General features: G+C 39.5%; 1 protein-coding gene across 1 annotated transcript in view; it reads right to left on the bottom strand.

Moving 5' to 3' along the window:
* Positions 1-374: 374 nt before the first annotated feature.
* The window catches only part of LOC142099077 (tenascin-N-like), a 67716-nt gene continuing 53623 nt past the window's right edge, over positions 375-14467 (bottom strand). The window contains exons 10-15 of the mRNA XM_075182177.1: positions 12403-12535; positions 8961-9112; positions 8760-8856; positions 5866-6030; positions 4638-4801; positions 375-1383 (exon numbers count right to left, since the gene is read on the bottom strand). Coding sequence (XP_075038278.1) covers positions 1297-1383; positions 4638-4801; positions 5866-6030; positions 8760-8856; positions 8961-9112; positions 12403-12535 — 798 coding nt within the window. The 3' untranslated portion in view covers positions 375-1296. The remainder of the gene's footprint in view (positions 1384-4637; positions 4802-5865; positions 6031-8759; positions 8857-8960; positions 9113-12402; positions 12536-14467) is intronic.

The following is a 14467-nucleotide window of genomic DNA, read 5'->3' as shown; positions in this document are numbered from 1 at the left end:
TGGAGCAACATGTCTGAAATCCCATGTGTATCGCCAAGTTGCCCCCACTCTTCTCATCAGCTGGTGTAGCAACGTTACTCACAGAGACTGCTGAAGAGGGGCTCATTGACTTCTCACTGCTTTTTTGGAAGTTTATGGTTAACGGGTAAAACATCCCATACCTATGTTTGCCAAGGTGCAGAAAGAAATACGTTTTTTTTCTCCACTACCACACTGTATTGTATCCTATGATTTACCCAATTATGTTAATGAATAAATGCAAACAAACCATAACAAATGGGCAATCCTGGAAAATCTGGAAAACATGAGGCGTTGGTTTAATAGCTTAATGAAATGTAAGAAAACAAGCAAGAACGTGCTGCCCTGGGACAATGTCTTCTGTAAATGTCTTTATTTTTCTCTGTTAGTACAGATGTTGCGGTCTTGTAGTGCAACATACAACTATATACACATGTACATTTGACATTGGGGTGAAAGGTTAGATAGAAAAACATTGTAGAAAAAAATACTATTTACACATTCTGGGGTAGATTTATCAAACCTTCTAACAATGAAGAGTGCAGGGGTTGCCCATAGCAACCAATCAGATACTAGATTTCATTTTCTAGAACATACTAGATAAATGATAAATAGAATACAATTGGTTGCTATGGGCAACACTTCCACTTTTCATTTTTAGAAGGTTTGATAAATCTACCCCTCTGCCTGCTCCCGGGGGGCGAAGACTGCTGCATTCAGTGCAAACCACCTTCTTGACTTCGGGAACAAACAATAAAACATATCATTTCATCAAGACATGCTGCGCAGATTTTGCCTTAAATAAAAGTTAAATACCTTGAATCCGGTTAAATACTAGAAAATACAAAGTTGTGATGCATAAAATAAAAGAGAAACAAAATAATGAGGTTTCTGAAGCTGTAGAGTTGACATTAGACTATCTGGATCCACCTGACAGTCTCTAAAATGTTTCTGGAATATACTTGAATGTGGGCTCTATAAACAGAAGAGACCTCACAATTGCACTAGATCTGCAGCAATCGACTGGGGATGGTTATTATTTAAATCATTTTCTCAGCATCTTAAAGAGAAACTGTTAGGGCTAGGCTATAAATGTGACTCGTGGGAATCTGTCATTAATAGCTGAGATCTTGTGGACAAACAACCAATTTGCAATTTTATAAATTGTAGTCCTGAGTCCTAGGATTGTAAATGGTCATAGTTAGCAGAATTTCAAGCAAAAAATATTTTTAAAGAGAAAACATTGGATGCCGTTGCAGCACTGGATCGTCTTCACGCTTATCTTCCTCCAGATAGAGGCCTTATCTTCATTTCCACAGCTGGAATGGAAAACTCGTGACCTTTCCAAGGCTCCCAGTTAACTCCCTGAAAACAGAAAACAAGTTGCAGAAAATTAATAAAAGTCACAACAAGATAGAGAATATCAATGAGCAATCTTAGTGGGTGATTCCATCACACCTTCATTCTTTGGCATCTGAGGAACAAGCTGGACTTGTTCCTCAGATGCCAAAAACCAAAATGTTCTTCTATTTTGTAAATATGGGCGCTGATTCAGAGTGAGACATGTGCCCGTTTGCGTAGGGCATCTTTGTGCTTTTTCGCACTGCACATGGTCATTAAACCAACATACACAACTGCGGCTACCCAGACTTGTGACTTTTCTACACTTTCGACTCTTTAAGTCTGTATTGGCATTACAGGGGAGGGAAGGGGTGTTCTAACGTAGCCAATGTTCAGTAAGCGGGTGTTCGAGTAATAGCGTACAGGTTCAGACTGGGACGTAGTCACAGATACAGTGTTATTTGCAGGTGATTAGGGACCGGTGTATATAGCTGATGATGACTGTGAGGAAACGGGGTGCTACTGGACTGAGAACTTTCTATTCATCACCTGTTTCTCACGGTTTAATGTACTTTTTAATCCTTGGCCCAGTCTAAGTATATACACCAGTGCATCGGTTTATTATGTGTATTATTATTTCATGTTATTAGGTACATTTTGCCCTTGCTATTACCTGCAATATTGTATGTAGTAGAAATATAAAGAATATTTCCATACTGTGTGAAAATAACAGGACAGCAGAAGTCATTTTGCTTGTGTTAGCTAAGGTAATTACCATTTGTCTCAAATGTCCATTGTTATGAGGTACAGCTTAGATTTGGTTTGTAATCAGAACAATGTCTGAGTTAACTAGCTGGCAGCCCATGTTAATTAGCTAGGACAACAAGTAATCTGAGAGGTAATGAGGTTAGAACTTCTAGATGATATACAATGTGCCTTCACAGTAATATACTGGCTGAAATAGCATTGAGAAATATATCAATATGTATCAATATAAATGTTATTGTATCAAAATGTATCACAGACTCAGATGGTGTAACACTGCTGATACAATGTGTCAAAAGTCTTATTGTTTCATTTAAGCGTGTAATGTCATTCCCTGATGTAATATTGTAACCCCATGTTTAGTGTATACAGCCAAAATAGCTAATTGAGTCAAGCCATTCCATTGTATAATCAAGGTAACAGGGACAGTATGTCTAGCAGCTAAAGTGTCCACTGAGAGACCCCTGCTGTAAGGGGGAGATTTGAGACATTTGATCCTACTTCCTGTGTATACAGTGAAGAATATAGGGAGAGGAGAATGCCAGGGGAGCTATTGTAGCTTGGAGGATCCTAGTGTACAAGACATTAGCCAACAGGACTCTGGGCCACGCATTGTGGTGCCACTGGAGGAAACCCTACCAGGACAGGGTCAGTGTGAGCCAGTATCTGTTTTGCTAATCGTTAGTGGTAATATTGTGGGAGAATAAGACTCTGAAAGAGACTGAGATTATTGCTTTTGAGTGCTGACTGCAAGAGGCTGCTGGAGGATACATGCTACCATTTACCCTGTAACTTGTGAACGTCTTGTGGTGTTGTGCTCTCGCAATAAAGTCTTATTTTGGTTATATTCTGATCTACCTGAGTGAGTTGAATCCCACAGAGGGTAACTGCCATCCCAGCTAAGGGTGGTATCCTCACAATCACAAACACACGAACTAACGAATTTAGAGGTTTGCAAATGATTTGCAGATGCTTATTGAAACTTTAGCATTCGGTCGTGCATAGATTAGGATTTGTTGAGCATCTTGTAGCAAACATATTTTAATTTTTTTTCTCTACACATGACGGGAAGTTGTTCCTGCTGTATTACCTATGTTATTCATGTTTAAATGATGCTTCATAGCAATTGCGCTCATAGCATAAAAAATAAAAGATTTTTGTACAAGTTGGACATAAGTGTCTGAGGGGTTAGTCTGCTGTCAATGTGGACTGATCTGCTACTAATTCAGACCTGGACGCAGTGGCGGATCGGGGGGGGGGGGAGCGCGATCGGGGCAGGACAGTCCTTTAAACTTGGGTCCAAGATGCCGAACAAAACATGTTTAGGGGGTGGGGCCAATTGTGGGGCGGTGGGCGGGGTTTTCTGGGGCCTGCCAATCAGAATGAAGGATGGGTGTGATTATAAAACCAGAGAAAAATAAGCCCGCGCTCGGTATATCCCACATTATATATGGTACCAGCTGCTTGACAATAAGCACGCGCTCGGTATATCCCATGTTGTATGTGGTACTGGCTGCGTGGCAATATAAATGCCCATATATGTATACAAAACAAAAAGAAAGTTGTCAGCGCTTATCCTTTAAACTGCATATCTGTGTATGTCTAGCAAAATGAAAACATGAGGTATTAGTTCATATTTTGATCAAAAGACTTAAGCCTGCATCCCAACGTGAAGGGGTGTGATTATGCAAAATCGCCCCACGCATAAAAATTACGTCTAGGTCCACCCCTGCCTGGACGTACCTTCAACTTTGAATAAGGGGTACTACATATGCATACACTTGTTTGGGGTGAGGGTGAAGGAGTCCACAAAGATGGTTCAGTTTTATACTTTTGTAAACATAAGATTTTCGGTCACAGGCCACAAGCATGCATAAACAGACCATACAATTGCAGAATGCATCATGCTGTGATGTATGCAAAACAGACACAATTGCACATACAAAGGCAGCATCTTTTTGTTTTGGAAAACAGGTAAAGATAGCATTTCATGAGGGTTCCAAAAATCTTCAAGTAGGCAGAGATGTAAAAGTAGAGAGCGTCTGGTTGCAGATGCCTTTAAACTAAAGTGTATTATGTTAATGGATTTGGTAAGGAGCCAGAAATAACTGTGAAATTATGTAAATGTCTTATTTCCCATCAGTCTTCTCTACAGCGGCCCGAAATCAGCAGAACATCCAATCTCTCCCGTGGAGATCAGACCCTATACCAACTGTTTTATAGCCTAGCTAGACAGTCGTAGCAACTGCAAATCTATTTGAAGCCCATTTTGTAAAGTAATTTGCCATAAAACCAGTCCCCAGTGTTCCCAGGAGTAAATATGTGACACAAAAGGGATCATTTCATGAGTGAGTAATTAATTGCCTCCTAAACCTGACCCATCATCTTTTGGAGATTTTTTTTTAAAGCCGATGTCTGACTTAGCGCCCTGAAAATCACCATTGCTGATTAATATTGCCCGACCTGCAGAACTACATGTATTTGTTAGCCACAAGTTGTTTTTTTTAAAGTACCTGGCTGTGATTGAAATCTCCATACTGTCCATTAGGATTGGCGAGGTGACAGTTCTTGTACCAGAAGGCACCACGGTGGGAGAGGGCACAATTAGTGAGCGCTATATCATTATCCCTGTCCCAAGTGGAGAATTTCCATCCATTGTGATAACCAAGAGCATCACCTAAAACATTATGAAAGAAAGTAAATAATGAGTAATATACTAAAGAGAGCAGACATACAAGACTACACAAATAATACTTGTGATGCTTCATTTGTCCATGCATTTTATTAGGGATTTTGTGCACTATGCTGCAAAAGTACAAGTAGCCTTGGAGTTGGGTGGCTTTAATGTAATCTCCTTTAACTGGGTTTTTCTGACATCCTAGAATTATAACTGAGAGATGAACTAAGCCCGAGGGAAATAAAAAGCTGAGGCGTGTGTTTGTCCCTCTCTAAGTGATTAAAGCGAGCAGGCAAAGTGAGCCTTGGGTATGGCCATTGCTATGCGGGAGGTCACTTATTCCACATTATAAATTTGCCTGGCTGTTGGTGTTCTACCTCTAGTCTGCCAGACAAGTTGACCAGCCTCCCTCCCTGTTTTTGGAGGTCCTCTGAAGTTGCTTTGGGTGCCAACACCTGCTCGGGGCATGTTTTACTGGTAACCCTTGTGCGGTGGCTTTGGTTTGGGTTACAAATACCCTTGACTTTGTTGCCATGTGCTACGTTTGCTCCCAATGCAGGGCATTTTCGCTGGTTGTTTGGGTGCCAACACCAGCTGGTTTGAGGTTTGTATTTTGCGAGAAAACATTGAGCAGTTGGCGAGGCTATACTTGGTAGCCGCACATTAGCTTTATTTATGTTATGGTTTCGGTACAGGCACTGACCTCAGGGGCGGGTTTGTTACTTCCAACAGCCCAGAAAGGGCAAGGATTCTCGGATGCTTAGGATGAGGATGAGGGATACCCAAACTTAAGGATAAGGGTACGCCCAGGTGAAATGGTTGCCCATGTATTGATATCAAGAGGGTAAACGATATTTAGGAGCATTGGTCCTATCTGAACTGCATATCGTTTTCTCCTCTACCATACAATGTTGGTATTTTAACAAACTCCTTTATTTGCCAGGCTCTGTTTTGTGTCCTTTATTATTAGTAGATTGGTAAGAAGGGGTGTAAAGAAGGGGACTGACTATTATGTGAGAACCTCATCTATTTAGTATCTTAACCCTTTAAGACAAACATATTACCTGCTGTGCCTGAGTAGTCACCGACCGTCAGCTTGTACCTGTCTCTAGATGAACCAACAATGAAGGTGCGATAAACTGCATAAGCAGACTCATTCCCAGCGCGCAGGTCCACGCGCAGCTCGTACTTCACTGGGCTGGTTGTGAGCTTATGAATCCATTCCAGACCTGCAGACACAGATATAGGACTTTACGCTTCCTATTATTCATTTTCTGCTAAAATACTAGCTCATTCCTAAAACTACCAATATAGAGTTGGATTGGGTCCAGTTGTCAGACAGAGCACAGAATGACTAGATCTGTGAACCGAATGTGGCCAAATGAATGTGTGGCCAAAATAGCTACATCCAGACATTCAGTGGACAAATCAAACAACAGGATCACAGGGATCACAATTCATGCAATTGCCCAATGGCTGCACAAACATTACAATTTCATTTATCGACTGGCTGTATTTTATTATTCAATCCTGACTTGGACATTTCGATCCCTTACTTGGAGTAATGACGATGCTATTTGTCTAAAAACAGAAACAAACCAGGACAAGTATAAATAAAGACACAAAATGATAATATCATATATATGTACCCACCAAATATTAACAAAGTTTATGTTGCATTGGAGGGGGGGGGGTAAATTTAAAATGTGATAGCAGATTTATAGTTGGGGTAGGGCATGTCCTAGATCAACTTTAAATTTCAGTGTACAAGTAAGCTATCAAGTATTTGTGTGCTACATGAAAAATCAGACAGTATTTTCCCTATGTGCAAAATGATAAACTAATTTGCGCACCTTGCACTGCAACATGGGTTTGTCCAGAAAACTTGAGTAAGAAAACTTACTCAATCCTTACTGAATCAGGCCCACTATCACCAAAATGACGTAACTTTCAGTGTTTAACACTCCACTGACTATTTCTTTCTGATTGTCCATTTGAATAAAAATGTGTGTTTATTACTATATTCATTGTATAGTTCTTTAAATGTCTTTAAATGTAATAGCTGACTATGGAAGCTTATCTCCCCACTAGCAACGAGTGACATCTCACACAAGTCTTACAGAGGAAGAGCCGTTTCACAGCGGAGTTACGTGTGGCCGTACAGAGCTACATTAGGAACAAAGCACAAAAACTGCCAGCATAATGTACAACATTTTGCAGCAAAATATAGAATGAGGAGAATATTTTGTTGAACACTTTTGGAAATTTCACTCTGCTCTACTCTCCAGCCCCATAGTCACTTCTTATTCTGGGATCAAGCTGTCACTTCTGGGCTGCTGTAAATCAATGAAAATAAGACCACCCTGTTTACTTTAGATTTTAGCCGTACAGGAGCTGTCAGTGGGAAGAGCGGGCGGCTACACAAGTAGTAAAAGAGAAGACTATTTGGCAGTAATGGGACTTTTCCTTATTTCTAAAAAGAAAGAAAATGATTTACAGGATGGTGGAGTGAGTTTCTCTACGCAGGGAAAATAGAAACAGATCCTTGGAATTAAATCCAGCAGACAGAGACCACAATTCACAAGGTAATTAAATTCTCAGTTGTACCAGTGCTAAATGAATGAAACAGAGAGTCCCATAGACTGACCATCTAAGTGGTTGAACTGGCCAACCAATCAGATACATGGGAAATGGTTTGAAACACTTCCTATATTTCTGATTGGATGGTTGGTCCAGCCATTCAAACTGGGAGACAATGAGAATTCCTGTGCCATTGATTTAGTGCCTGCCAGCGCTAGTAATTAGGGGTGTTTTTAAATGAGTGGAGTGGGTAATGAATTGATTAAATTCAAATGTATTTAAAAGAATGGTGTTTTGTGTTTAGTCACACTTACTCTTACTCTAGGTATAATGGATTGGATTGACCAAGAAATGCTGTATATGACATAGACACCATGTACCTCTCCTGGTGATGTGAGACTACAAGTCCTTGCATTCTGAGACTTGTAGTTCCACAATAGTAAGGAAGCCGCAACTTACTGTTCTATACTGAGTTGTCTGGTCTTCACCCCTCTTGTTTGTTTTTCAGTTTTTTGCACAGCACAGGTGGTGCTGGACTACACTGCATCCAGAAAAGTAGACCAAAGGTACCACATGGGTGAAAAAGTTGAAAGAGCCCCAGTGTTGACCAGCTTTCAGGGGTGCTGCCCAATTTCTTTTAATATTTATTGTTTTTTATGATTAGTGTCGGTCCTCTCTCAATAGGACGTATTAGGAGGTATTTCTACTAACACAGGGCCAGCATTGCTAATAAAAGACTTTACATATAAAATAATTCATATTTTGAAAGTTTAAAATAATCCTCCGCCCTTCTGTTCTTGATACAACATAGTTCATTATGGGGAAGGGGATTCAGAGCTGGAAAGCCGGTAGACAAGTATGGCTGCAATTTTTGCTGAGAACAGCAACAGAGGATTGCTGATCTTAGCAAAAATGGTGCCTGTCAAGAAGAAGCGAAGCAGACTGTAGACCTTCACGATACCCGGCCCCATGTATCCAAAAGTAACCAAATCTTGCACAACAAACTTTATTCTGAAACAATAAAATAAACATACAGTTCAAATAATACACTACGCTGCACCATAAGTGCAATTCATATACGATAGTCACTTTAATGAAGGATCATGCTCCTCCCACATGTCACATGACATGTGAGGCCTAATGCCCGTATTGTTGTATGTGATTTGGGTTATGCTACTACCAGTTCTGTTCATTCATGTATCACATTTCCACAATGTGAATGTGTTTTCCAAAAAACAGATAAATAGGAAATAAATCTGCTTTTCTACCCATTTACTAGATTTTTTGTCTGAATCCCATATATGGGTGTGACCAATAACATGCTGAAATCTTGCACTCCCCCCCCCCCCCCTTTGCAGATTTGTATAGTTTCACTCACCCAGCCAGAACTCGTCATTGGGGTCTCCGAATCCATCCACGTATGTTCTCCAGCGCTGATAGAAGTCGAGCGTACCATGTGTCCTTCTCTGGAACACCTATAAGGTGTATAGTGTTTGCATAATGTCAGACAATTGCTGCATTCTCTATAAACACTATGGAAATGAAGCATTGCCCAGATGTTAAATCTTGTGGCACTTACAGTCCATCCTCCATTATCTGTATCCTGGTCACAGAACGCTCTGATGGCCTTTGAGTTATCCCCTCCAGGGTAAATAGTATAAACACCACTTTTTCTGTTGCCGGCAAGCCGAACTTGGGCACAATCCACGGGAAACATAATGACCATAGACACTGGGGTGAATAAAAGGTCATTAAGAAATCATTAAGAAAGATGCAACAAAGACAACATAAAAATGCTGTTCTTCTAATTAGATTGAAGTATTTCATATTTGGATGTGTGGATCATTTTGCGTCTATGTTTAGCCTAGACATCTCTTGAACCTACAAGAAGTGGAGGCAGCCATTAGTAGACTATTCATTAGGGGGTAAATGTATCAAGCTGAGAGTTTTCCAGCGGGTTTGAAAAGCCAATCAGATTTTAGCTATCATTTATTTAGTACGTTCTACAAAATGACAGCTAGAATCTGATTGGTTGCTATAGGCAACATCTCCACTTATCAAACCCGCCGGAAAACTCTCAGCTTGATACATTTACGGCATCACCAAATAGTCACAAGGGACTGGTTCCTAGTGATAGGCCACATTCTCATAACAATTATAATTGACAAATGCCCTTTATTTCCTAGATTTTTGAAGATTTGGCCCTGGAACAGTTGTGTCCCTAACAATCTATGCTTATGAGTAAGGATGATAAAAAAAAAGTTTAAAACCCACAGACTATTTGCTACAACGCCCTAATCTTACCCAACTTACATTATTTATGCTGCCAATTATAACAGGCAACAGAGGGACATTTATTAGCAGAATTTACAGCAAGTCTAGAAATAAATCAGTCATTATGTGAATGCCCCCAAGCTATTGTATTGTGAGATAATGATTACACATCAATAAGACTGACAGGAGAGGTCTCAGAGGAGGTGAACGGGTAAAGGGATTCTGCAAGCAATACCATACAAACGAGTCTTGTCTAGATACATTTATCTTTTAAAATTATAAGTAAACAATAATAGAATTTAACAGCGCTGATATCAACAGTCACCAAAATAAAGTCGATATGCTCAAATTAAATCAGGTGTATTCACTCCCTCCTTCACAGCACTGTGATGATCCCATTGTTAGATCAGTGCAAGATGGGCAGAATAGAAGGCGCCCAAACAGGTGAATGTTATATTAACTCATTGATCAACATTTGAAATATGTGCATGGGGATATTTAGAAATAAATGATAATAATATTATTTTTATTAATAATAAATAATAATAATAATAATAATGATAATATAATAATAATATATAGTTGTCTGTGCTTTCTCTTGTGATTAATACATTGATGTGAACTCCACAAAACCATACAGGTTGTAATCATCAGTATCTGTGTATACTGGATGTGATTCTCAGTATTTGAGTTGGTTTCCGGGAGCCTGCCGGGGGAGGTGGGTGTGATGGGGGGCAGGGCTCCAAAATGCACGTCATTTTGGACCCGCCCCCGTGACACAATGATGCAAACGTGTCATTTGACAGCGGGGGGTGGGGCCAAACGTCGCAATTCACCGGGAATCGCTGCGTTTGGGACCTAATTCTGCCCACCACTTGAAGTGGGCAGATCTGGGAGATTTCCACACTCTCCCGGGAGATCGTGAGACTCTCGCAAAATGCGGGAATCTCCCGGACATTCCGGGAGAGATGGCAAGTATGGTGTTACATGGGAGAGGTGGGGGACACAGAGGGGGTAGACTTGCATTGCTTAATACATACACCATGGTGTTTGGGTGCAGCAATTCAAAGAGTTGGGGGGGGAAGGGGCAGGGAGGGTGGCTTAGCGCCTGATTATCTCATGGGCAATGTTGGGAGATATGTTTAATATGACTTTGTATTTTTCTATATAGTTGTAAAAAGCATCTAGAAAGTAGGAGTGCAATTAAATCAAATGCATTTTGGGGGCCCAAAGCAGCCATTCAGTTACATTTTCCATTCCACCACTTGTAAATGTCAATGTCTATATATACACTGACAAAGGGGAAGAAAAATATAGAGTCCCTTTGCCCTAACCACTTGATCAAAAAAGATTAATTAATCATAACCTCTGGGATAATTTTATAGATATCAAAGTCAGTAAAATGCCTGTTTCTGACACTAGTATGGTCAAGGGGGTTTGTTTGTTTGTTTGATTTTTCTTAATTTTAATAAAGGCAAACTAGAATGTAACCTTGATCATAAATATTTCAGGTGAAAACGTTCATTAGCCCCTTACTCATTAAAAAAATGCTATCACAAAAATAATAATAATAATTAGCATTAAACCACTGCTTTATTCTATCTCGACACTTTTTCTATATATTTCTATACAGCTACAAATATGATGTCTCTCGTTCCGCATCGCGCACGGCTGTAGTCTGTATTTTTCCATAGCAGAATCTTAATTTAGGACATTTTGTAAAACACTTAGAATATTTATTATTGGCTTTCGGTTGTAGTTTTGCTGCACTGTGAGCAATGGGGAAGTGAGAACAGTGAAAGAACCAGTAAGTGTGAAATAACAGTTTATATTTAACACAAAAAACTGAACTGAAATAGGTTGTAGTCAACACATAAGAGTAAAACTGTTGACCCAGAACACTATTTGAAATACTCAAGTTCATTTTATAATTGAATAAACAATAGAAACATTACACATTTAAATTAGTAGACATTATTGCATTAATGGTATACTGATCATGCTCCTTTACATTATTATTATTATTATTATTATTATTATTATTATTGTAAAAGAACACCTGGCATATTTTGTTATTGCAGAGCAGAATGAATATCACAAGGCATCAGTGCAGAGAAATGAAGAAAGCTGTCAGGTATCACAGAGCATGTTTGTGCCAAAGTGGTTTATGGGGGGAGCAAAAATTTAAATTTGATCTTGATCTTTTCTTGTATGACACATTAACATTGCAAATGGAAATGAAAGTTTCACAGGAGCAAACAAAGCATTTTCTTGTCCACCATTCCACAGTTTGTTTTAGTCACATTTTATATATAAATAGCATAGATATAATATACACAAAAACATGCTACATTTGAATCCTGTTCTAGTATAGTCTACAAATTACATTGTACAATACATTTGAATGGATGAATGCCAACTGGTGGTCATAAGTGGTACTACAACCCTTTCGTGCACCCTTTGAGCAACATTACTTCACTTAGGGGTAAATTTATCAAGTTGAGGGTTTGAAAAAGTGGAGATGTTGCCTATAGCAACCAATCAGATTCTACGTATCATTTATTTAGTACATTCTATAAAATGACAGTTAGAATATGATTGGTTGCTATAGGCAACATCTTCACTTTTTCAAACCCACAGCTTGATAAATTCATCCCTTAGAGGGATTCCCAGCACCTGGAATGTCCCCACCCCCTTTGAAACGCAGCAGAGTGCATTGTATGATATCCAGTGTTTTAAATCCTTACCAGTGTAGAACATAGTGGTGGCTTGTCTGCTCTTTCTATTGCCTCTGTAAGCAACCAGGTATACTGTGTACTGTGTCCCTTTCTTCAGGCCTTTCAGTTCATAGCTCTTACTCGCAGCATCCAGTTCAATCTCCTGTTATGCAGATAGAAATCAGCATATTACAGCAGCTTTAGGAACAGTTGTATAACTACAAGTACCAGCATGCCTCTCCTAGATTAAGAAGGCTATCACAGGTTGACCCTGCTCTAGGATTGGGTGTGAATATGGCCCTCGTCATTTATTTTCAGTGAGTAAAACAGGTAGTAAAGACAAACAACACCATCCATTTTTGCTGGCACACGTCTGGTTTGTCTATACTCCAAATACATGACTAGTTCCACAATATTTGGATGAGCTACAGGTTGCTTTACGTACCTCTAGTTTACGGTCATTGCAAAGTTCTGAAAAAAAATGTATTTTAGTGATCAGAAATGTGTCAGTGTTGAAACGCTCCTCTCAGATCACCAATAAGATATTAAAGCTTTACTAAACATACCAGGCTTGTATTCCTCCATCTGGCTTTGCTGTGATTACCTTTATTGCACAGTTTTAAATGCTTGATTTGCTCATTCATATTTTTATGTTACTGTACATAAACTAGGTTTTAGATCCGAAAATAAAACCATTGGGGGTTAAGTACAGCACACAATTATGTGTTTATGTCTAAGCCAGGGCTTGCTGTATTTTTCCTACACGCTGTCAATGGTACTAAAGTTACTGTTGATTCAGTGATGTTCTAAGAGCCGACACTAAAACGCTTGCTGCAGTGGCTGTTACCACACTAAGTGCAAGAACACAGGATCATCACCAGTACTCCGTGTGTCGATTTAAATCACCCTTGTGTGTCCAGCTTCTTATGATGTTGAAAGATTGTCTTGGTACTTACCATGCTAGAATACCAAACTTTCCATAACACAAACCATACTCCTCCAGTAGCTCAAAAAGTGCAGCGGTCGTCTACACAAAGTGGAGCCGGCTATTTTGTGGGCTGAGAGTCAACAGGAACAGTTTTGGAATTCTCACCGTTGTTTTATGTGTATTTGAGTTAAATACTTGGGAGTTATTTGTTATATTTGTGTGCACTTAGGCTAGGTACACCCTGGAGAATTTTCCGACCAATCTGTTATCTACAACGATTGTACCTACGACTAAAGTTCCGGGTCGAGCGATTCATGCGTACACACTGCACACGATTTACCTTCAGATCTGTGCTCTTCAGCTGGTCCTATAGTCGTTTAGAGAATGACAGCACAATATGCATTCATTCATTCATTCCTATCACACTGATTAACCACCTTGTTATAGCTATCCAAATATCAAAACGAATTTCATTAGCTTCTGTTATTCTGAAACAAAATATTCAGTCCCACAATGAACGAGCAAACTATTCCATACACTACTCTCTACATTTAGTCACCAGGACATGTTCATTGCCGGCATCGGCTGAAAAAAACATGGGCTAGATTTACTAAGCTGCGGGTTTGAAAAAGTGGGGATGTTGCCTATTGCAACCAATTAGATTCTAGCTATCATTTTGTAGAAGGTACTAAATAAATGAAAGCTATAATCTGATTGGTGCTATAGGCAACATCCCCACTTTTTCAAACCCGCAGCTTAGTAAATCTAGCCCCATGACTCTGTAAACTCTGTGGAGATCGTGATCGTGAATGCATACACACTACATGATCGGAAGGTGATTGGAACCAGATTATTAAGTAGTAGGAGCAACCAAATGAAACGACAATGGGCACTTTGGAACGACTGTCATTCATTGTGTAAGTATACACACTAATGTATGTGTAAGTATACACACTAATGTATGTGTAAGTATACACACTAATGTATGTGTAAGTATACACACTAATGTATGTGTAAGTATACACACTAATGTATGTGTAAGTATACACACATGTAAGTATACACAATAATGTATGTGTAAGTATACACACATGTAAGTATACACAATAATGCAATATGTGGCCGTGCTGTCGTTTATAAGGTGATTAGCTCGATAAATGGCTGAAA

Source organism: Mixophyes fleayi, chromosome 8, assembly GCF_038048845.1.
Source record: "Mixophyes fleayi isolate aMixFle1 chromosome 8, aMixFle1.hap1, whole genome shotgun sequence".
NCBI lineage: Eukaryota > Metazoa > Chordata > Amphibia > Anura > Limnodynastidae > Mixophyes > Mixophyes fleayi.
The sequence above is the reverse complement of the archived record's forward strand: the minus strand, read 5'-3'. Positions and strand labels throughout refer to the sequence as shown.